General features: G+C 40.5%; 1 protein-coding gene and 1 long non-coding RNA gene across 11 annotated transcripts in view; one reads left to right on the forward strand and one right to left on the reverse strand.

Annotated features, from left to right (window-relative positions):
- Nucleotides 1–25422, forward strand: part of DOCK10 (dedicator of cytokinesis 10) — a 275833-nt gene that overhangs the window by 43222 nt on the left and 207189 nt on the right. For 4 of the 10 annotated variants that reach the window (XM_032277637.1, XM_032277641.1, XM_032277645.1 and 1 more), the window contains exon 1: nt 15197–17885. The exons of 2 other annotated variants lie outside the window; for them this stretch is intronic. In XM_032277637.1, coding sequence (XP_032133528.1) covers nt 17724–17885 — 162 coding nt within the window. In that variant the 5' untranslated portion in view covers nt 15197–17723. Of the gene's footprint in view, nt 1–15196; nt 17886–25422 lie in introns of those variants that run through there. 4 more of the 10 variants (XM_032277639.1, XM_032277646.1, XM_032277638.1 and 1 more) reach the window with 2 other exon arrangements.
- Nucleotides 5461–13016, reverse strand: LOC116551455. The gene is made up of 3 exons (XR_004268944.1): nt 13001–13016; nt 5582–5586; nt 5461–5547 (listed from the first exon to the last, which is right to left on the reverse strand). It is a non-coding gene; the product is annotated as an uncharacterized LOC116551455 (long non-coding RNA).

The following is a 25422-nucleotide window of genomic DNA, read 5'->3' on the forward strand; positions in this document are numbered from 1 at the left end:
TTGGCACCAATTGCTCTCGCTTAACTGTGGACAGGAAATGCTCAAAACAATACAATTGTTTCTTGCTGTGCTAGAGCACTCGCCTTTCAGTCTTCCACACATGGGAAGCACAATTCCATGAATGACTGTAATAAATAGAATGTGTGCTTACAGACACTAGAAGCTCCCTAGTGGTTATGGTTCTTTCCTTCTACTTTTAGAATCCAGCCACATAGATTATTATAAACTGCAACGACGAGACTAAAGTCAGTTTTCCATGATGTGTAAAGCTAGTAATTGTGTGTGTGTGTGTGTGTGTGTGTGTGTGTGTGTGTGTGTGTGTGTGACTTGAGGGATCCCAATGCTGTTTTGTAAATGATAGAACATAGCCTTTGTGGCTTTAGAAGATTCATCATGAACCTTCCCTGGGCCAGCTGTATTTTTGCATAGAAGGTGTATGAAATTGAAATTCACGTCTCTTCCCCTTGGATATACTGTAATTTTCTAACTGACGGTCATTTGCCAATTCAGCAGTTCCTGCTTCAGTGCCTTGTGACATCAGGCAGGATGCAATCTGAAGAATGATCAGAGGGATCCTGTTGCACCACACATAATAAAGCTTTCAATCCATAGCTGAGTTTTTCAAGCCCTTGCCGTGCAATAAAACACATATTTGCTGTTGCGTACCGTCAGACTGCAACTCTCAGGTTGGAGACTTTGGAAATGCTGCTGCTTTGGGCTTAATTTTTCTTATCTGCAATTAGGGGCATTAAACCAGACAACGTTCAATTGAGACTGAAGACTCTACCCAAAAAAACCCACCTTTATAGTGTTTATGGATAATATTTTCCCAAGAGGGAATCATACTATTTTTGAGGTTTACACCAAAGTATAAGCTCCCAGAGGACAGGACTCTTTGTGTCTCTGTGCTCACTGTTTTAGCCCCAGGGCCTGGGATATTGTCTAGCATAGACTAGCAGTCAGTAAATTTTCATTAAATAGAGAAAAGAAGAAAAGGGGAGAGAGGGAGGGAGGCAGGAAGGGAAGAATGGAAGAAAACTGGCACATTAATATCTCATTAAGTTGAACTTCACTCGCTGGAATATCAGTGCTGAAGCCACCCTAAAGATGGTGTTTGCATGAAATTTAATACTATGAATGAGTTTGGGTGTGATGGCCAAGGCAAGAGGATCTTTTGAAGCCAGGAGTTTGACACCAGCCTGGGCAACATAGCGAGACCCTTATTGCTTTTAAAAGAAAATAGGAAAGAGAGAAAGAAAGAAAAAGAAAAATAATAATATAAATGATTTTTTGAGACAAAATCTTAATCTGTCACCCAGGCTAAAGTGCAGTGGCACCATCTCAGCTTACTGCAACCTCTGCCTCCCAGGTTCAAGCGATTCTCCTGCCTCAGCCTCTTGAGTAGCTGAGACTACAGGTGTGTACCATCATACCCAGCTAATTTTTGTATTTTTAGTGGAGATGGATTTCACCATATTGGCTAGGCTGATCCTGAACTCCTGACCTCAAATAATCCGCCTGCCTTGGCCTCTCAAAGTGCTGGTATTACAGGTGTGAGCCACCACGCCTAGCTATAAATGGAATTTTAAGAGCAACATTTTCATAAGAGAAAACAGCACTTCTAAGAACTTCAGTCATCCTTTTCCCATATAAAAATCACATGCAGCGAGCTGACTTATGACCCTTTGATGGAGGGAGTTGGGTATAGTAAGTGCTTGTTATAAACCCCCCTGGGTTAAGAGTGAGTAAGAAAAGAAAAAGGGAAGAAAGAGGGTGCTTAGATGATGCTTCCCAGGAGTTTGCCTGTGAGGAAAGGCGAAAGAGTGTTGTAGCCATAGAAATCTTAGGGCTGAAGAAGGTTTTATATGTGTGTGTGTGTGTGTGTGTGTGTATTGGGGGGTGAGTTTATTTTACATATAGCAGAAGTTTTTATGCTGCTGAGGGGAAGGAGCCAGGAGAGGAGAGAGGAATGATTGATGAAGCAAGACCCTGAAAGAGATAAGAGTACAGAGATTGGTCCAGAGAAAGGAAAACTTCCCTTGCATCTGACACCAAGGAGAATGTAAGGAGGATGTAAGTAAATATTTAAAAAGAGCAAGAAGAATACAAATAACACCAAGGTGTTGAGCCAAGAAAACCCAAATGCTCCCGAATCATTTTGGTAATGTTTATTTGCTCCTTGTTCATTCATTTTTATGCAGCTGCTAATCCTGACTCACAGAGAAGCAGGAATAGAGGCAAATATTAAGAAAATATATGAAAAATTTATGCTTGGAATATTTCTAATTGAGAATCTGAAATAAATCTCCACTTTCCAATTCAGTTTCATCTCACTCTTAGAATCCCAGGGCACCATGAGATTGAAAGTAATGAGAACTATAACCAGGAGGGTAGCACTGGAAATCACAATATGGGCATGTGTTCCTGAGTCACGGATCCGAGGGTACAGAACATCACAGCTTTTGGAATCTACACGAGGGAAAACAGACAAGAGCCAGCTGGAGCAACACATCTTTGTTTGCCAGAATGTTGTTTATAACATCTCCATGCCTACACGCCCACACCCTGCTTGGTTTTCTGGTAGCCCCCTGGGTTCTTTGCTCTCTTCGAGCCACTGGTCTTCCCTCTGGGAATCTGCCTTTAGGTCTAAAACTTTCTCTGTGGCTTTGAACCATATTGTGTGTCTGGTAGTGGCTCTCTTTCTGAATTCTCTCCTGGTCCTTTTGGGCCTGTAGGACGTAGCCCTGGACTTCCATCTTGTGCTCAGCATTTCTGCCTCACACACTGGGTGTTGCATGTATCCCACACGGGCTGCTCTGGCTCCTCTCCTTCGGCCCCCCCATCAGCAGATACATGTGAGCCATGTTTGTTGCAGGTTGTACACAGATGGCAGTGAAGAGGAGGGCAGCAAAGGTCACCCCAGTGTCTCAGGGAAAATGGTGTAGCTGTTAAAAACAATAAGACAGCCAGGCAGGGTAGCTCACGCCTGTAACCCCAGCACTTTGGGATGTCAAAGCGGATGGATCATCTGAGGTCAGGAGTTCGAGACCAGGCCGGCCAACATGGTGAAACCATCTCTACTAAAAATACAAAAATCAGCCAGGAGTGATGGCGGGCACCTGTAATTCTAGCTACTCAGGAAGCTGAGGCAGGAGAATCACTCGAACCTGGGAGGCAGAGGTTGCAGTCAGCCGAGATAGCGCCATTGCACTCCAGCCTGAGCAACAGAGTGAGACCCCCTTTAAAAAAAAAAAAAATAGGACAGTTGCAAGGCAGAGCTGGTTTAAGAAACAGACCCCAAAGGCAGTGTTGAATTTGATGGGGAGCAGCTTACGAAGACAGAAATATGGAAATAAGCATATAGGGGTTACAGTCAATTTTGAAGCTAGAGGTGAGAATTTGGAGATGCCAGGTGTAGGGCAAAGATCTTGTGAGGTTACATGAACACTGAGGTGGAACTGTTGTGTCCTTTCCTTCTCCTGCCTCTAATCAGAAGTCAGCGTGGCCAGTGGAGCTTCTGATCCAATTCCTATTCCTCATTCCAGCTTCTCTGCAAGACAACAGTCAGCCTCTAATCTGTTCTGCCTGTTGCACCCCTCTACATGCTAGCTGTTTGTCTCAATACCACCCCTGATGTCTGGCTCCCGCATCTCCTTTCACCCTGAAATTTAATCTCCCAAAGCTGACCAACCTGCCTGCAGAGTCAAGTTCAAAAGCTGCTCAGTGCTCCTTGTCACCGTTTCATTCAGATAGGACCTCTTCATTATTAAGCCCTGGTCATGTTGCTGATACTCATTGAGATTATTATGCCAAACACCTGGCTAAATGATTTCACACAGATGTTCTTATTTGACTTTTTGCAGTAGCCATAAGGGTTAGAAATCATTACCAAGGTGGCCTGCATTCCACCTTGTCTTTGAATAGTCCCTATATATGCATAATTATTAATAGCACTCTCTCTAACTTTCAGAGGGTTCTGGTTTGGATGGTCAATTATATGGGCACCCTAACTGTCATGACACTTACTCTCCTCAGCGTACAGATGAGACGCAGAGAAGTTAAGTCCCTTCTCCATTGTCACACAACTGATAAATGGCTGAGCCAGGACTTGAACACAAGCAGTCAAATCCCACTGTAGTAGAATTCAAGTCTATAAGTCCCCTTGAAGTTTGGACAGATACCTGGCCTTTTAGGATTTGTTTCTTCTAATTCAGTTGTGATATTTTGTGTCATATCAGGCAGCTCATCCTCCTGCACCCCGCTCCGACTCCTAGTGGCCACCAGGCCCCCCTGTGCCTGACTAGAAACAGCAGATATAGGGTGAACTTTTATCACACAGTGTGATGAAGAGGAGAGAAACAAAGTGCTTGCTTGAGTGGGTAGGTGTCCTGAACAAGACTTTTATTGAATAAGCAATGGTTAGCCCAAGTAATGGCCTAGCCATTCATTTTATACAATTTATTAGTTGACTCAAATTACCACATAGTCAGTTTCAAGGAAGCAAATAACATCTATCATGTAACTGGCTAAAATGCTTAAGAACAAAAATGGCATGTAGAGATTTACCAAAAAAAAAAAAAAAAAAAAAACTAGGTTTTTGCAAAAATTGGAGTTTGGATACCAGTAGCGTCCTTTTTATGCTAAAACAAGCTCTTGGCCGAGAGTGTGAGCAATACGCATTAAAAATTATTCAAGCTGATATATCTTTTTCTCAAATAAAACCAAAAAGTTAAAAATGCAGCAATCACTTTCCACATTCTGAAAACGAGGGAATGTATTGGGATTTGCACAGTTAGCCATGCTTTTTTAAATCCATTCTCCCCAGCGATTGATGACTTATCTTTTGAGCCATTTGGACTGAGTGGCTCTCCATGGCTCTGTATCGTGAGGAGGGAGTGGAAGCAAGTCACTGTGGGCACCTATGCTATGCAACACCCTTTCAATGCTAGAATAGTAAAAGTTACATTAAAATATCCAAATCGTTCAAACCTAGAAACAACTACAAGAGGCCCTCTTGTGTATTATTGCCATGAAATAGATAATAGGTGTTCAATTAAGTGTTTGTTGAATTGTATGCATTGACGTTAGCTGATTTACTAAAGATGCTTCTTAGACATATGATTTGTGTGTGGCAGAGGGGTGTCTACAGTGAGACTGTCTTCAAGGCGGATTCCAACAATCTCTACCTCTGGATACTCATGCCCTATCTAGTTCCTTCCCACTCCGAATGGGACTAACCCATAGACCCAATAGGATATTGCAGAAATAATAGTGTGTAACTTTGACTGGTCATCAACTCCAAACTCCAGTAACTTATACTAGTCGTTCTGGCTTCCTCTTTATCCTCTTGGATCCCTGGCTCCAGAAGAAGCCAGCTTCCATGTCATGAGGACACCCAAGCAACCCTTGTGGAGAAACCCACCTGCTGAGGAAGTCAGGTCTGTCAGCCGCCCCTCCTAACTTGCCAGCCATGCAAGTGAACCGTGGGAGGGCAGCTGTAGCCTCCAGATGACCATGGGCCCAGCTGACATCTTGTCTGCAGCGTCACTACAATCTACGCTACTCCTGATTCCTGACACACAGAAACTGTGAGATAATAAATGTTTATTTTTGTTTAAAGCCATTAGGTTTTGGAGTACGTGTTATTCAACAATAGATAACTAACACAGATTTATGCAGTGTGTGTGTGTTTGTGTGTGTGTGTGAAAATTTGCTTTGTGAACTAGAAAAAGAATAGAGTGAGTAGAGGAATGACATAATATATACCCTGAATCGGATCAGTTGGAGGAAGATCTTGTCTGCCAACACTGGATGTGGACCAATGACCTCTTCCCAGGGAGCTCCCAACATTAGTTAGCACTGGTGATTCAGTGTCAGGCCATACTAAGATAGAAGCTTCTAGAAAGGGGCAGTCTTTGTTGTAAGAATATTTTAGTGAGTACTGCATTTCACATATTCAATGCCTCCAAGAGAAAGCAGGAGAGACTTTCTGGTTGACAGTGTCTTCCACTTTTTGGAGGCAGTAATAGTAGCCGCCATTTGCTGACCCTGTAGTACTACTTCCGGCACCATGTTAAACTTTTTGTACATATTATCTCACTTAATTCTCACAGTAGTCTTCGGAGGGAAGTGTGAAGGTTGAGAGGAGTTAAGTAAGTTGCTGAAGATTACCAGGCTAGTAAGAGACAGAACTGACTTTCAAACCCAGGCTGCCTTTTCCTAGAATCCTCCTTAACCAGTACATATACTACCTCTGATGTCACGTTCAACTTGATTTTGAAGCTTTATGTCACCATTAGCTTCTACAGAGGTGGCCCTAACATACCACCTCTACACATCTACGCCAGTACACATCGCTACACATACGCTACACATCAAGAGTTGATGGGCTACTCTTAAAAAATCTTACGTATTAAACAAATTACAACGTGATCTATGTCACCGTTTTTATTCACAGACATGTTGTGATAGACTGTGTTTTAGAAGCCAAAGCATGTCCATGGGGTATGTCTTCTCTTCAGCTCTATATTGGGTGGGGACAAGACCTTTATCAAGACTGCAGTAAGGTAATTTGTATTCCCTTCAGAAATGTAATAGGATCATATCCCAACCACACATATTCCTAAAGACCCAAGAGTACATGCAGCTGATCAGGTTTAGGGGTTTTTCAAGGTAGAACACTACCAGTGTGGAGGCTAGGCTCCTACCTCCACGTAACCCAGGGTCCTGGAGCCAAATCTCCATTTGAACTTCAGCTTTGCCCTCTGGGAGCTTGGCCGTGTTGGGTAGGGGACAGAGTGGGCTTGGGAATAGAGGGAGCGGATGCTTTCGACAGTCAGAATTCAGTTTCACCTGAAAATAAAACAGGATAACAATACTTCTCCTAAAAGGTGGACATGAATATCCTGCATCCTGTCTTGCATTCTTCTCATCTGAAATGCCAGGATCCCAGTGATTTCTCCCACTTTAGGAGGTTCTCTGTTCTCCCATGACTGCTAGTGCCACCTTGCAATGGAAGGCACAGTTGACTCACCTGGTGAGTTGCTGTGGAGTGTGGATGCTCCCAAGTTGAGCCCATAAGCAGTAGAGCTTCTCTTTTTCCCAATGTCTCAGGTGCTATGTCAAGTGCTCCATTTGGATTAGCTCATTTACTCCTCCTTGTCATATAAGAATCTGATATAATACATGATTACCATTCCCATTTCTCCACTGTGTAAACAAAGAGCAAAAGATCATTTGACAAAAAGTCGCAAATCCAGGAAATGGTAAATTCAGGTTTGTTGGACAGCAAAATGATTAAACTTCCAAAGAGAGACCATTTGAGTCCTCTTGGTATTCCTTCCATCAACCTGCACCACAGGGCAATGCTGTTTACATATTAGAGTGGATTGGGGTGACTGTTCTGGGCTTTGTTGGACCTCCTTCCACTGCCTGATTGCCAATGCTTTCCTCTTACCTCACTTTTCAGAGTGCTCCTACCTCTTTTGTGACACTGTTGGTGATGTTTACTATAGCCTTCAAAAAAAATATATGGTTAGGGGAATGGGGTCTGTCCCAGCAACAACTCCTATCTTCACCCCTACCTTAAAGTCCAGACATTTGTCATTGGTGTTCTAACTGAATCTTTTTGTTAGATAAAGCTATAGAATCCTAGACCTGGAAGAACTTGTGCCATGTGCTTTAACCCTCTAATTTTATGTACAGGAAAACTTAGATCCAGAGAAAGAGGTGACAAGATTTGTCTGCAGTCCTAATGAGTGTTAGAGCCCAAAGCCAATTTTGTGCTTTTCCAACCTCTTCGCACGAAAAGGAAGGCTGCTTTGGGGGAACCACAGTGGCTTCAATTGTCAGTAGCACAAACTGGAAATAGTAGGAACAAAAACTTTAAGAATCCATATCCTGCAGTTTAGGTTGTAAGGAGAAGGTAAACATTATCATATCAAGTTAATCTTCTGCATATTGCCTATGTCTCCTATTCCTGCTGGATCTAAACTTTGGTTTGTCCCTGTTTCCTTTCAAAATCCTGGAGCTGGGTGCTTTGCACCAACCCTAAAATGATACATTGAGTGGCTCCCCTGAGTCCTGGCAAATAATGTAAAAATGGAGACACACTCAGGCTGTTATCTTTTTACCTTTAAAATTGATTTGGAAGGAACATTGTAAATGACTTTAAAGACTGCCATTTTCATGTTTGGAAAGCAATTCGTGATTATTGTAAACTAGATTTAACTTGGAATGTTTAAGACGTGGGTGGTTAATTCCTGCCACAATTCAAAGGGGGAAAAATGAACACAGAAAATAAAATAGAACAAGTACAGGGAGTACAGTTAATAGCTCATTTATCCCATGTCATCCAAAAATATTTTCACATAGCTAACTCTTGAAGATAACATAATTTATTCAATTTAATCACTAAACTTTTAAAAATTAAAAGTTGCTGATGGAAGTTTTATCCAGAATGTATCACAGATTTCTCCCTCCTGAACCCAAGGCCACTTGGACATAATTTGGTTTTTCCTGATGCATTAGTGTCCTTGTTGTGAACATATACCAGCAACAACTCCTCCTATATTCACTCCCACCATAAAGTCTAAACATCAGTCATTGATGCATTAGTCATTTCCCTAATGCATCAGTTTCATCCGTCGTACTGGGGTAGAACACTGCTTATGCACCTTTCCAGTGTTTACCACCCCCAACATGGATTAGTCCCAGATACCATGGGTGTTGATTTTATTTTATCTTTTTCATGTTCTCAGATTGTCTGTCATCTATCCCTTCCTTTGGTGGTTGGCTCATACCTTTAAGTTAGCCCGACTCAGTCATGCACCCTGGGCCCACGGGCTGGTGAAGAGAGGTCAAGGAAACTTCCTGTCCCATCTCTCTCTTGTCCTTGCCACTTCTTTCCAGTGCCAAGGCTCTCTCTGCTGTTGAGTTGTTGTTTCCGCATGGCTTTATTGACTTTGAGCCTTGACTGGCAGGACTGTTATCTACCCTCTTTGGTACTAACTTTGAATAACAATGATAATATCACAAATGGTTGTAATAATGATAGTGGTGAAAGAATAACATCTACCGTTTATGCCAGTGTTTTGTATTATGTGCCTTTGTTACAACATTTCTGTAGAAGGGTTCATCTTACTCTTATTGGCCAATAGAGACAATAAGGTTCGGAGAATTAATGTTTCAAGACAACAAAACTAGGATTCAAACACAGGCGGGTCCCTTCAACTCCAAAGCTTGTGCTCATTGCTCTGAATCACTTTCTAGGCTGCATTATGTCACCCTCATTTCTTTCCTATGTATGTAGCCTCAGCCCTATCAGATGGCTGAGTCTTTGGTGGGCTGGCTTCATAGCTGGGCCCACCACAAACCCTTGAAGAAGCTTTCAGCCCACCTGCCTTCAGCAGAGCCATCCTTCCAGTAGCAATTGGATGACCAGAGCAGGTCAGAATGATATTGCTTCTGGTCAAAACTCACTGTAAGCTTAGCTCAGCAAGCTCTTTAGAATCCTGCATAAGATAATGGCATTAACCATGATGATAGAAATACCTCTTCACTAAGCCACTCCCATAAGCTTCATAGAACAAATGATGTGACGCCCTTTTCTGGCTCTGGAGAAGTTTTTGTCCCTTTTCATGACTTGACTGTGATCAGAATAGTTGACGTTGCAAAAGAAGTGACCTCAGGATAAGTGAGGTATTACTATATTATTTCAAATTTGTTTTTTCATGAAAAATAACAGGGAAGGGGATTTGGAACTTGTGTCACATTCCCATGGGAGATAACTTTAAAGCACAGAGGAGACAAATGCAAAACCTCTTCCCCTATCATGCAGAGAACACTGTGTGTCCCTGGCCAAGGAAGAGTAAGGAGATTTTTTTAAAAAATACTACTTAGTGGGGAAGTGGGGAGAAAACAAGCAGTGTTTAAAAGTCTTTAGATTTTTGTAGTCATAATTAAAATTTGATGAATTCTTACCATGTGTTTGGTATTGGGCCTAGCACTTTATGTGGATATTAGATCCTCATGAATATTCGCTCATTGAACAGATGAAGAAATTGAGGCTTAAAATTTTTCTCAAAGTAACAAGGGTAATAAACAGCTCAACAGGGATTTACATTCTGGCAACCTGCTTCCTGATCTTTTGCCTAAGTGCTGCACTATACTACCCTTTATTAAAAATAAGGTTTAGTATGAGCTGAGAAAAGTTCAATCAAACATAGATGCTGGAGAAAGGTAAGTTATTAATGGAACATTTAAATTATCCATGCACTCTGCAGGAAGCTGATTTAGAGAGCAATGAAAGATAATTTTCTGATGCATCTAAATGTACCAACAAAAGAATAATCTGCTTTTGAGCTGCACCAATGCCAAAGGTAGAAAAATGAAGATAAAGAAAAGCTTGACAACAGCATCTGTATTTTTAAAGAAAAAGAACAGTGTGCTTTTTCCAAAGTGATTAATTGTACAAGTCAATAAATGTCAGCACATGGGAAAGATGCCTGCAAAGTGGAGGCCACTATAATTAAGTGAAAATGAAGAGAGAGAAAACGAAAGAAAAGATTTCTAGAAATCATAGTTGTTGGGGGAAAAAAACGTCATGGGTTGCTATCACAATAAACTTAAGTCCCAAGTCCTTGAGTAGAGGTAGCAGTAGGAGGGGCACAGTTGATAGCTGATAAAGGGTAAGTGGGTACTAGGAAGAATGACTTCACTGGGTTGTGTTTTCCGCTTTTCAGCTAAGAAGGCACTGATTAACTCTCTACAAGCCATTTAATTGAGTTTAGACCTGAGGGGTGGGGGGGCTTACCCATCTGGAAACAGACATGGAAAAAGATTCTCACTAATCTTGCCTTGGAAAATGACCAAATCCCATGACCTGGTTTTACTGACTGGGGGCAAAATCCCCTGTCACTTTTAATCTAAAGGGTTCTCCTCCTTTGGGTCATTTTGTTTAGCAACACTTGCTGAGCCTCTGGAAATTTTACAAAGAAATCCAACATGATTAAGAGCTTGATGATGATGATGATGACAATGATGGTGTGATTTTTATTACCTATTGATTCATTCATTCCACTAATCATTTCTGAGCTCCCATGGAAAGGTACTATTATAGCTTAAATCAGTAGATAGAAGTTTCCTACCCTCTGCCTTTGTCCCCATGTTTCTTCCCATCACAGAAAATATTTGTGGTAGAGAAGGAAGATGAAACAAAGATTGTGAGGCACTTGAGCTCCCATCAAATTGATGGTCACCCCTAGATCCCCACACTAGCCCAGGAAGGAAAGTGCCTGGTTCTCTCTGTAGCAGCGACATGTGTGAGCTGTCAGCCAGCTCTCCAGGGTCAGCCTCCAATGGATTCAAGAGTGAGTGGCAGCTCTTACAGCATGGGCAACCATACCCAGGCTCGCAGGGTGTCCTGGGGTGACGGCCTCATTTTCCTCATTCTAATTGGATCCAAAATAGCCTTTTTCTGGGGGCATTTTCGTGTTAACTGACGTTTTATTCATGTAGGAGGAAGCACGGAATGATAAAGGGGGCCCGTTGTGTCTCTGTATTCTAAATATATGATTTCACAGCCAATTTAGGCAGTTGAGTCACTGCTGCCAGTGAACACTTCACATAGTAAACACAGCACATTTAAAAAATTTGTTGATCAAATTCATTATGTTTAAGAATGTTTTCAATTCCCATCAAAATGCAATTTAAGTCATCACCTTAAAGCAATCTGCTAGATCACTAGCTGGTTTCTGAAACTGTCATCCAAGAAAAAGTTGCAAGCTTTCCTGTGAGGGACAGACCAGCTCTTAAAGGGAATTTTCCAGGGCCGCCTCACTACCCACTACCACATGCCAGTTCTAATTCTGGTCCTACCATTTACTGGTTGTGATTATCTGAGGGAATCACATAATATCTCTGTGCCTCAATTTTCTCAACAGTAAAACAGGCATGATTACAGCACTGCCTCATAGAGGGAGGAGTAAATGAAGCTCAATGTGTAAATATTCATTAGAACTGTGCCTGGCACATGGGAGCTCTGGGTAAGGGCTTGCTTTCTTAGGGGTATCATCATTATCATGATTATTATTCACTGAGCATGTACTCCAAGGTGGGTGCAGGATATATAGCGAAAAAGTAAGCACAATCCTATATCTTACAGAGAGGGTATACGTAATTTAAAAATTACATCAATCAGGATGTAATTATAGCTGGTATGTTAGAAAGGAAACCCACAGGGTACAGTGATAAGGACTGAGGTTCAGGGCTGTGAAGCAAGGCCTGTTAGGGGAGGCTTTTCTGGGGCAGTATCACATTTAAGCTGATCCTGGAAGCTGAGAGGGAGGAGATCAAGCCTCTGTTATCACCCTAGCAGAGGCAGCATCACACTGGTTCACTGAATAATTATGGGCCAGGCTCTATGTTGGCCTTTGCAGCTACTCTTTTCCTACCAATATCCTGAAAGAATAAAGGATGATCTCCATTTTGCAGCAGCTCACTGTGAGTTTTTCTACTGTGCTCTGCTGGCCGCCTCTTCCAGCAGGCTGTCACTTGGACAAGCATCAAATTAGACTTGAACCAGGATGCTCGGTCCATATTGACTGTAGGTCCTGTCAGTCACACCATAAGTTAACCCAAACTAAGAGAGATCTACTTAGTTTGGGGAGCTAGAGTACTCTGCCTTCTGGCCCTGGGATCAGGGAGAGGAAGAACATTGAATCCCTTCCTTCAGTTGGTCAGACTGACCTGTTGACAAGCTGTTAGTTTGACCAGTGCACCAACTGCAGTCTTCATTTCAGGATATGTAAGCCAGTCTGCCAGGCTGACTAGATACATACCCCATCCCCACTGGCCACAGCTAAAATAGTGAAGGGCTCCACTGAGGTGTTGACACCTGTGCTAGGTATTCTGGAAGTATTTGCCTTTCTCGGGATATTTGGTGGCAGTTGTTCTAGTGGATTTAGGGAAAGAGGTAGATTAAAAAATGTACTCCACGTACCACCTTGAGCTAGAAGTCAGGATCTCTGGACTCCAAATGTGGAAGTGATGTTCTGCTGGCCAGAGGGCATGCAGGTGTAGCAAAAAGCTACTTCAGAGGTGATTCCTGAACATTTGTGTTTTAGAAGCAGGGAGGAAGGTGGGGGTTAATTCAACCTGGGTGGATTAAGAACATTTCTCTGAGGAGGTGATGATTCACTTGAGGTTTCACTGTTAGAATTTGGTTTTTCCAGGCAAGGTCTTTGTATTGGTCTGCTAGGGTGCTAGGGTTGCTATAAAAAAATACCACAGACTGGGTGGTTTAAACAACAGAAACTCTTCTCTGCACAGTTCTGGAGGCTGGAAGGTGTCCTTAGGGTTGTTTTCTGGTGGGGACACTCTTCTTGAAATGCCACTTTCTCACTGTGGCTTCATATGGCCTTTCCCTTGTGCACACATGAAGACAGACAGAGAGAGAGCAAGAGAGAGACAGAGAGAGACATATGGTGTTTCTTCTTCTTTTTATAAGGACGTTAGTTCTAGAGAATGAGGGCCTCACCCTGAAGACCTCATAAAGCCTTATTACTCCCTTAGAAGCCCTTTCTCAAAACACAGCCACATTGGGGGTCAAGGTTCTAACATATAAATTTTGGGGGGACATAATTATACCCTTAAAATCTTAGCCTTTCCCTAAATTTATCTTTATAAATAAGTTCTGATCATGACCTTATTAGAGTCTTGAAATAGACCCACCAGAAACTCACAGTGTATGAAGCAATGAAATCAAGCTGTATAGCATCAGGTATATCCATTTCTCAAATTTTTTATTTCTCAAATATTTTATCTAAACTCATCTTTGTTTTTACAAGACAAACGTCTATTATCAGCAGTAAGTTTCCATGTATTTGATATCTTACACAGGACAGCAGAAAACCTCTCCCCATCCAAGGTCAGCATTATGTGACAGAAGACTCAGATGCACCAGGTCTTTTGGGGAGGAGAAGAATATGGGCTTCACCTCCATCATGCCAAAGTACAGTCCAGTTTGACACAGTCAAAATAGATGTACGTATTTTGCGACAGATTAGATATATAGATTTAGACATACAGCTTTTATATAATTTAACAAAGCTGGGCAGGTCCAACACTCTCAATGGACATTATTTATTTAAATTAAATATGTATTTCCTTGCCCATTGTAAAAAGATCTTTAGACATATTTTCCAAGCGGTAGAGATAACTATGTGTACAGCCAAATCATTCTTAGGCCAGAATGTTTTAGAAAAGTGTTCTGAAAACTAAATTCATTACTCAAGATTTGTTGAAGAAGGATGGGCAGCCTACAGCTGGGTAGGTGGACCCCTGAGACAGAGTCCAGAACCCTCCTAGGATTCAGCACAATAGAGGTGGTTTTTGTTTGTCCCTTCCTTCATATTTTTCTTTTTTTTCTCCTTAACTTTCTTTTGCTCTCTGAAATGACTTACTTTTTCTTCCTACATGTCTTTCTCACTGGTCAATATGATGTTAAGACATCTCCCTCCATCCTTCCTTCCATTTCCTGTGTACACTAAGGCTACTCTCATTTATACAACACGGCAATCTCTGCTTTGAAACAAGAATGTTTTTCGCTGTGCACAAATTTAAGATTTCATAAGTGCCGAATAAATTTATATATATGAAATAACATATTATAATATAATATAATAACATAACATATAATTAATGGCCCAGAGTGAAATCTAGCTTCCAACATCTCTTTGGAAAATTTAGCCTTATGAATGATTAGTGACATATCCTAATCTAAGACAAGAACTTAAAAATCTTGTTTCTAGCATTTTAGGTTTAATAAATATCCTATTGAGTCATGAAATAAGACCCCCTACGGGAATAAGGCAGATGAGAGAGCAAAGAAGAGTCTCCAAAGGTCATTTATTAGTAAGGCTGTGCACATTTGATATTTGGAGGCCAAGTTAATGATTCATCTCATTAATAATTCAAATGAAAATAGCAGACACCTACTGAGGCATTTATACCTAATCCGAAAACTAATCTGAAAATATTTCCTGTGTACCAAAAATTAGCCTGGTGTAGTGGTGCACGCCTGTAGTCGCAGACACTCAGGAGGCTGAGGCATGAGAATCACTTGAACCTGGGAGGCAGAGGTTGCAATGAGCTGAGATCCTGCCACTGCACTCCAGTCTGGGTGACAGAGTGAGACTCTATCTCAAAAAAAAAAAAAGAAAAGAAAAGAAAAATATTCCCATGTATCAACATGCATGTTAAATGTGATGGAAACATGGCCATGTTTCTGGGTAGATTTCTAATCTCTCCCCCAACCCAACCCAATCTCCCGCTTAATATACTACGTAAAACGTAGAGCTCAGAACCCAACCCATTTCTTGCAACTTTGCTGCATGTTTAGAGTCTTTCATGAGAAATGTTGGAGAACATACTCAACTCTTCTTTCCTGCATTTTGTCTTTTTGTTTCTCGTCCACTGGATAATGGTTGTGTGTATTGAATTCCGAAGAAACTAATCCTCAAACGTTCCTTTAGCTTGATAACAGAGGCTAACAGAGAGAGGAGACGGACAAGAAAGAGAGAGACTATTGAGTCTCTCAGCAGCCCATCAATAACAGGAGTGAATTCCTCAGAGGCAGAGAGGATCGATGAAAGTGGGACTGTAATAGCTAGAAAGCATCTCATTTGTCTCCCTAAAGACTTTGGCATCTGCCAAAACATCTGATTCCAAAAGCCACCCCAGAGGTCAGCCAGATTTAGAGAGAGCTGGTTAGAGAGGAGTTTAGGATGTGAAGTACATCTTGCCTGCCAAGCCCATGGTGGATAGCTGAGGGATCTGTCTTCTCTCTCCAGTTTCTGACTGGAGCTGGTGGTCTATTTAAGCGTTTCCATCTAGCAACTCCCTGTGTTCAAGCTACGCAGCCATGAGCAGATGATCAGGACCTATGGAAGTGATTGGAGGATACATCCTGGGGGATGGGAATGAGTGGATGGGGATGGGCACTGCCATACAGAGGGCCTGAGGAACTGTCCAATTTGAAAAGACACACTCACAAACATAAAAGCCCACTCTGCACATCTGTCTCTAGTGGACACAGTTATATATAGATATTCAATACACACAAGCCAGATAGACTAAATCGCAGCCTCTCTGTAGTAAATGCCCTAGTTGTTTAGAGTAAAAATGGTTTAGATTAGCACCCGGGCAGTCTGACAAAGGTCCGGATGGAGTTAGAGGACTTGCCAGCATCATTAGCATTTTTTTCTTCTTTTTCCAGCAGCACTAAAATATGTTTGCTCAAAACAGAGAGAGATGAAAAACTACTGGCAGCCAGTACTTCTTAAAAGAAAAGAAAAAGAAGCATGTATTACTTCTCTGGCCAACATACCAATTAAAATGATGTTGTGTTGTGACAGATTACTGAGCAATTAATGCCTAATTGGTCATGATGCTAGATACTTCCGCGAAAGTGACCTTACTGAGGCTGGGGCGGCCACACGTCACAGCAAAGCAATCCTTCCCCAAACTTCCTGCAGCACCCTTCACGCCAAGGAGTCCAGAAACCAAAGAAAACATTTTCTTTCTTTGAATCTCCGAGAGTTACACTGGAAGAATTAGCTTGGCAGAAAGATCCCGACATTGAATTCTATTGGGGATTTCATACTTTCCTCATTTGTAAGCAAAATCCATTTTCCATGAGATATTTTTAGTGCTAGCAGCCCCTGTTGTCCTATTCCCTTTCACTATACCATTAGATGTTGAGGCCATTCCAGAAAGGACACGTGATTTCTAAGCATCTCTCTCTGGTTCTTTCCTAAGTGACTAGTCTCACAGGAGTCAGGGAATACTAGACTCTTAACTACCAAAGACCTCAAAGTCCTTCCCAGCTCCTTGAATTCTTATTGATAGGATGTTAAAATGCTTTACAGCTGCTTTTTCTAAGAGGTCAGCTTGGCGGAGCTTGCTGAGTGACCTCGGTAATAGAGATATTTTCAGCCGTGCAAGCCGCCTATGTAAATATAAAAATGTATTAGGCTGCAGAACTGCATGTGTGGGAACAGAACAACCATACTATTGAAAGGAAATCGCAGGGGAACACTGGTGTCTCTCACTCGGGGCTGGTTAATGCGTGCATGCTTTTGTTAAATCATCTCGATCTAGTGAACTCTATGTTTCAGATAAGCCAATTTCATTTCTGGAACTTATTAACTATGAAAAGTAAAAACCTCAATCACTTAGTGAAATATCCAGCAAAATTTCCTTCAGGAAGTGTTTATGTTTTTAAAAAACAATCCTTTTCACTCTTTATATGATGCTCATTTGCCTCAGGAAAAATTGTCAGTGTGAAGTCAGATTTTCAGTTGTGAAAAAGAGTAATTTATTTGTGTGTCTGAGTGGGAAAGATATATTTATTCAGACCTCTGATAGGAGAATCGAAGATCGTCATTGTAACGAACAGGAAACATGCTCTCAATGTAAATTGAGAAATACTCTCTGAGCACAGTGCTCTAATAGTCCGAGTGCGTTCAGTTTATGTGGATCAAATCTTTCCCATCTCTGTATCCAAGCTATTTGGCCATGATCAGATGATCAGAGCTCAAGGAAATGATTGGAGAGTGAGCCGGCTGCAGCTGCAGTGTAGGCTGTTTTCAGGGACAAGGAGCCACTGTTTTGCAAACATAGCATCAACATAGAAGTTATTTTGTAGGCTCCAGGATGCAGCAATGGGCTGCACTGCCAGCATTGTTCTGCTTCAAGCTTTTCGTTCTGTGGTCCAGAGGAGCTGTCCACACATTTGTAGACGACGCCAAGAAGAACCATCCCACGAAATTCTGCCTCTGGAAAGTGACGATGAAATGAATAGACCCAGAACCCTCATCATAATGGTATGGTATCCGTGGTAAAGCAGCCTCAGTGGATTGAACTGTTATTATAGAGAGGTTACAATTTAGGGGTTTCGGTGTTCAGCATTAGATAAAGATGTGTGACCTAGAGTTTACTACTCTGCAGTACTGTTTGGGGAAAAATTTTCATAACTATTTCTATCATTCAAAGAACATATTTTCTTCCTCTTGTATATGTCATGAAACTGTGCAGCTTATTGGCCTACTAGAAATTCTCTTCTAACTCATGTTTTGTATGTTGTTGTTAACTTTTGTGCAGAAAATAAGAGAAAATTATGGAGTTTGGTTTAAGTGAGATTTTATTTTATAACTATAATTTGAAAGAAGAGCTCATAATGGGTATTTTCTTTTTATGAGATGTAACCGTTGAAGTTGTATAGACGCTGGTAGTTAGATCTTTAACTTCAAGATATTTGGGGCTTTTCTTTCTGCCTCTGCAAAGGAAATGCCTTTCCAGAATGCGTAACTTAGACACAATATTAGAATAAAGAATTAAGAATTTTGTAGAATGCATAGGTTTTCATCAGAAAGCTGTTTCTTGCCTCTTGTCAAATTACATTTTTGTCTATGCTTTATTGTAGTAAACAAATGTTGTTCTGTTTTTGTGCATCTGTTTGATCAGCAAGAATAAATTAGAAGATAGCGTTCTTTCTTTCTTTAAGTTTAAAAAGAGATCTGCTTAGTCACTGAAATTAGAATAGGTGATATGGTAAAGTTTCCAAAATTGAGGAGACATTCAAGTCCAGGTGGCTTCAGCACAATCGACTTTTTTCTCTTAGATTTCAATGTTGAGATATCAAGGATGTAGTAAATAATGAATGAAAAATACCTGTTACTCTGAAAGTTCTTAAATGAAAGTCATTTGGCTTGGGCTATGCCTCTGAGTCACAGAACACTAAACTATAATATTGTTTGCCCATTTCTTCAACAAATCAATATTTTATTTTCAAAAAGCAATAATTGTTCCTGAATTAGTGGGCTGTGATTATTTCTAAAAGGAAACACTAAATAGAGGTAGTTTCATGCTTATTTTTTTCTTAGGTTTTCACAAATTAAATTTTAAAGGATTTGAAACAGTTCAAAGGTCAAAGAAATCTTTGTTTTCCTAGTTTAATGCTTGTTAATAACATTAACACATTCCATAACTATGTGTATTGTTCATGCTATTCCAGTCTCATTTTTCTAATTTTATTTGTCAGTCTATAAAATTTTGCAGCTAGAAATTTGCAAAAAGACTTACCCTTCAAAATAACTGAGAAATTTTTAAAAATTATTCACCTAGTCATAATGCTTTTCCAAGGATCCTTTTGATTTATATAACACTTTTATTGGCATTAAATAAGGTGATGAAGAATATACTGATGAAGAAAATAGAGTTTCAGAAAGGTTGAATATCTTAACTTCACATACCTGCTAAATGCCAGCACTCCAACACTTAGAGCAATGATTCTAAAAGCCAGTATATTTTCCAGTCTATTCACACTTTTAAGGAAATAGTGATAAAACTGGTAAACTGAATTTATATAAGAAGTCTGGTGGAAATCTTGGACTACTCTGAGGAACATGTGCTCATACAGAACCATCGTGCATTTTAAAAATTTCTTCTGGGCCACTCCAAAATTCACACACTCAGGAATCATTTGTTTCCGGCCCACTATGGACCAAGCACTCGTTCAGGTGCTTGGAATCTGCCAATGAACAAACCCATCAAAATTTTCTAACCTATGTTGCAAAGTCTGAAAATGATAGAAGATTTTGCCAGTTTTGTTGTTATGGAAACGCTATGCTAAAATTGTGACGCTTAGTCTACAAACTTTAGCTAATGAAAATATTTTGTTTCCCAAGATGGTAGTTTGAAAATTTTTGTGTACGTATTTCAGAATCGCCTACGAGTTTTCATTCATGCAACTCCTTGAGCTCTTGACCCCAAAGACTCTATATGAGAAGGTCCGGAGTGGAGCTCAGGAATCTGCCCTTGTAGCAATCACTCCCAATTGATTCTGACGGAGGAGTAGTTTGGATAACACTATGAGAAACGTGGCTCTGGAAGACGATAATCAAAACTGTCCACCCCCTCTACTCGTCCAATGTGATGTTCTTATATTGGCCAATCGTCTTCTCACTCAGGCTCTAAGCTTCTGAACAAACTTTGATTTTTTCTTTTTTACTCACTTTCCCATTGCCCATTAGTCACCAAGTTTTGTATATTGATTTTTTTTTTTTTTTTTTTTTTGGTAAGATCACAGACTCTGGAGCCAGAGCGCCTGGGTTGGAATCCTGACTTCATCACTTATCAGCTGTGTGACCTTGGGCATGCCATTTAACATCTCTATGTCTCTTTTCCTCCTCTGTAAAACGAGAATAGCAATTTCATCAAATTAGAGCAGTTGTTTGGGTTTAATAAAGTAAGTGTTAAGTGCTTAAAACAGTGCCTGGATGTAACGGTAAGATGTTGGATAGGGATGTGATCAGACGTGACTGAAAGTGACATTTGAGGAAAGACCCTAAGGAGGCAAAGGAATGAGCCATGCCACTTTCAGCGGGGAAATCCCTTATGCAGAAGGACCTGCCAAGGGAAAAGACCCTAATGTGAGAAGAAGCCTGGGGTGTTAGAAGAAGAGCAAGGAGGCCGGTGTGTCTGGATGAGCCAAGGAGAGAATTGTAGAAGGCGAGGTCAGGGAGGCAATGAGGTCAGATCATGTCAGGCACACAGCTGTCAGGAAGACGTTGGCTTTTTCCAAGTGAGAAAGGAAGCTACTGGAAGAAGCAGGCACAGAGGTTAAGAGCCTGGGCTATGGAGCCAGAATGTCAGGGTTTGAGTCCTATCTCTGCCAGTCACCAGTTGTGTGATCCTGATGAATGACCTGTCCTCCTTGCGTCTTTGTGTCATCACTGATAAAATGTAGAAAGTAACAGTACTTCCCGTGTAAGGTTATTGTGAGACTTCAGTATGTTAACAGGTGCAAATTGCTTAGGACAGTGACTGGAGAATAGTGAGTGCTATGTTAACTATAACCCCACAAATTGGGAGGCCCTGAAACAGGGAAGTTAACAGAGTCTCTGGCTGTAGAGGGTCGAGGGTCAAAGCAGGGAGACCATTAATCAGGAAACAGTTGCAATGATCTCAGCCAAAGACCTGGATGGTAGTTGTTGAGGCTGTAAGGAGTAGTCAGATTCTGGATAGATTTCAAAAGTAGAACCAATAGGGTTTGCCTGTGGATTGAATATAAAGTGTGGGGGGAAGAAAAGGAGTCAGAGTTGACTGTGCTTGTTATGACCTGATCATCCAGAAGGACCAAGTTGCCATTCAGATAAAGAACACAGGTGGAAGGTTTGGAGAGAGAATCTGAGCTCACTCTAAGGGTGCTGAGATTGAAATGCCTGTTAGGTCTATACATGGAGGTGTCAAGTAGGAAACTGTATGTATTTATAAGGAGGAGTAAAGCCTAGCCCAGTGTAAACACCAATAAACAATTGATGAATAATCTTTCTCTTCTAATCTCCTATAATATTTATAGTGTATAAATCCATTTGGAAGTTAAACATGGCCTTCTAACATATCATGGCCTATTTAATTGAATTTGTAGTTGTTTATTTACTTTGCTGATCACATATTTTTCTTATCTCACTGGTAGACAGGAAACTCCGTCTACCAGTGCAATCATTTCCTAATTAATCATCTCCTTGTTTTGACCTTGACCCTCAAAGGCGGAAAGTAAGCCTACTTTTTTTTCTTTTTTCTAGACAGAGTCGTGCTCTGTCACCCAGACGGGAGTGCAGTGCCATGATCTCAGCTCACTGCAACCTCTGCTTCCCAGGTCCAAGCTATTCTTTTGCCTCAGTCTCCAGAGTAGCTGAGATTATAGGCATGTGCCACCACTCCTGGCTAACTTTTGTATTTTTAGTGGAGACAGGGTTTCACCATGTTGGCCAGGCTGGTCTCAAACTCCTGATCTCGTGATCTGCCCACCTCAGCCTCCTAAAGTACTGGGATTACAGGCATGAGCCACCACGCCCAGTCTCTAAGCCTACTTTTTGCTCCATTAGTGCCCAGCTCAAAGCCTTTTATAGACTAGAAGCTAAATAAGTATCTGTTGAATATTTGACATTTTTTAAGCAGTTGGCACTAATATGAAAAGTTCTGTTGATAAAGATGCCCACTTAACTCTTAGTTGAAATGTTCAAGAGTAAGTTAAGGATGAAGAAAGTTGCCAAGATAAATACAAGGATTTGAATATTGATACACTTCAGAAGGCTTTGGCATTCAAAACTTCATAATGGAAGGTTGTATCAGAGTCTCATTCCTGGGGTCTAAGTTCTAAATCTTTGCGTAGAGATAAGATTTGGGCTGGCATAATTGTAGTCTAGCTTATATAGCCCAAGGTGGAGAGAATTGCTAAACATCAAAATTAAATAATGTAGATTCTTATTTACAAGAAACACATGAACCCTGACATCTGAGACCATTACAATGGCCTATTATAATACAGTCAAGTTTAACAGGGAAAAAAAATGAAGACATTCCTTTAAAGCTCTAATTTTATCTCTCTCTCAAAAAAATTTTTCTGGTGGGCAAATTAACAGAAACTCATAATTTTTTTTTCTTACTTTATAGAGTATTTTGTTAAAGGTCTCAGACACTAATTTAATTTATGTAGATATACTATTTTCTAGTTAATGTCTTATTATTTCTTATGTCATTTACTCATCACCAGCCCCAGAAGTCAGCTTCGTTTTAAGTCTTTTTCTTCCCCCACTCCCCACAAAGAGAATGTTTTTCTGTTCACACTTTGAAGTTTAGAGGTGGCACAAGAGGAAAAAGAAAAGCAGGTGTTGGTCAGGCTACTAGTCTCACTTTGGTTATATGACCAATACCCACACACCAGATTCACAGATCAACTCAAAAGTGAAAAGACTTTAAAATCCATGAACATTCTGGGGTTTCTGTGAAATAGCAGAAACCATAAAATTCAATTTAGGACTGTCAAAGATCTAGCATATACAGCAAGCCGAATATGGCTTTGTCTTGAATTTTAGTCTGAGACAGGAAATTAACAATAGCCTAAATTTGCAGTGAGTCAGGAAGGTGAAATCTTGTCTGTGAGTCAAGGATGTGTGCACTGATACGGCAAACATTTCTGAGTAAGGGAATTGCAGTTACTGCTCCAAGACCTCCCAACAAGTCCTCTGTTGGTGCCCTAGAATTTGCTTGGTCCAGCCAGCACTCTGATTAACTAAACAGTTTGTGGGTCAAAATCTGCCTGCAGTCATACAGTGCTTGAGCTAAGAAGGATTCTCACAATTTTGAATTGTTATAAAACAAAACCAAAAACAAAAGGAGGAGGCAAGGGGTGGCGTGGGGCAAGAGACATAGAGACCATGTATGGCCCACCAAGCCGAAAATATTCTGACCATTTGCAGGAAATGCTTACTGACCCCTGTCTGGTGAATGACCTGGCCTCGACCACAAAGGAACCATTTTTGGCTTTGTTTTTTTTTTTTAACTTTGACCTCTACAGTGTATTTTTTTAGTGTCCCCGACAAGATACAAAGGAACTTGGCTTTTTCCCTGAGCACCTGTTGTTCACCTGAGGGTCTAAGAACTGGTATGACTGAATAATAAACTAGATTTTGAGTCAGAGTCTCAAATATGTTACTTAATATTAATAGAAGCCCAGATGACCTAGACATGCTGACTCATTTCTCCTAGTTGGCTAAATGGGGACTGTTATCTGTCCAGTCTGTTAGAAGACCAGAATATTGACTTTCTTTCTTTTTTGTTTTTTATTTTACTTTAAGTTCTGGGATACATGTGCTGAATGTGCAGGTTTGTTACATAGGTATACATGTACCATGGTGGTTTGCTGCACCATCAACCAGTCATCTAGGTTTTAAGCCCCACATGCATTAGGGATTTGCCCTAATGCTCTCCTTCACCTTTCCCCCAAACCCCCAATAGGCCCTGGTGTGTGTTTCCCTCCCTGCGTCTATGTGTTCTCATTTCAACTCCCACTTACAAGTGAGAACATGCAGTGTTTAGTTTCCTCTTCCTGTGACTTTCGTAGAATCACATTGTAAACTAATTCACATTATAAACTAATTCGCATTATAAAGCAGTGGAGTCTTGCAGGTCAGCAGGCTCACATAGCTTGTGAGAAATCCACAGTGGCCACTGTGCTGGTGAGAATTCATTTTACCCATTGGGTAACTCACTCAGCAATACAGGGAAGCGATTTACATTAGGATTTCACTGTATTTGTTCCACACCCAAAGAAGGGTGGTACAGTGAACAAGAAAGGCCAGCGAGGTTGTTATCAAGCTTCTTTTTGACCTTCAAAAAACCACATTTGGGTCCCCTGCTTGTAGGAGACAATAATTCTTCTTTCCAGCTCAAGTACTTTGAGAATCTGGTTTATGGAAGCAAGTTTAATGAAGGAAATGAATTGTTTGTGAAAACAGCAATTCCATATCTTTGGAACATATGTTTGTTTACATATGTGTCCTATGAATAAAGTCAGGACCAGAGAGGGACATACTGTGGAAACTACTCCAAAGGAAATAAATGGACTCTCTTCTTATCTCTGTAGTAAATATTCAAACCTAATAAAGTTTTATTATCAATGAATTTTAACATGTTTTGCCCAGTTTCATCTTTTTGAGTGTATATATGAAGAAGATGAAACAATTTCCAGACTCTCTCAATTCTGAGCTAATGTTTCTATTTCATTTTATCGAGGTTGAATCTTGAATATACTAACATTATCAGGTTCCCCTGGGAAAGCAAGCCTGTGTCATGGAGTATGAGTTTAAATGCTCTACCATAGATGGGTATGACATGGAGCTTTAGAGCGCAAAGAATCTTTGGCAGTTATTTTCCCTCGTGAACTAATTTTGAGTTGAATCCTAAAGCCACAGAAAATGGACAAATAAATTGAATGGCTTCTCTGTGGGTGTAAGAATTAATTGAATGTAATGAGAGCCTTAGTGATTAGCAACGTAAATCTTCTAGGCAAAGGCTTGCTAAACTCAGATTACATCCTGTATCATCTTGTTCTGATAATCTTGCATTTTTTTAATTCTCCAAATTGCAACAAATTTAGAAATGATTAGAAACAAAAAAATACGCAAAGTCTAAAAAGAAAAAACAAAACAGCTTAAAATCTAAAACCAACACAGTGATAAAGAAAAGCAGAAAATTGGATCTGGGCATAGTGGTTGGGGGAGGTGATATATAGAAACTTTTATCAAAAACAAAGCAAATTCAACTAAATGTAGATAGAGATATAGATAAATATATCACACACACACACACACACACACACACACACACACACACACATATGCAGAACATTATACCTTAAGTGGATATAAATGTTTTGGTGGAAATCATAGTGTGAAGGTGAAAAAGATCATATTACCAAGTAAAAACATACTTTTATGGCTAGAAGTATAGACTCAAACAAATGACTGCCAATGAAAAGTCCATTAATTTTTAAAACCTAATCCAATATAGAAAACA

The sequence above is a fragment of the Sapajus apella genome, unplaced genomic scaffold (assembly GCF_009761245.1).
Source record: "Sapajus apella isolate SASKATOON/1434 unplaced genomic scaffold, GSC_monkey_1.0 scaffold10, whole genome shotgun sequence".
Classification (NCBI taxonomy): Eukaryota; Metazoa; Chordata; class Mammalia; order Primates; family Cebidae; genus Sapajus; species Sapajus apella.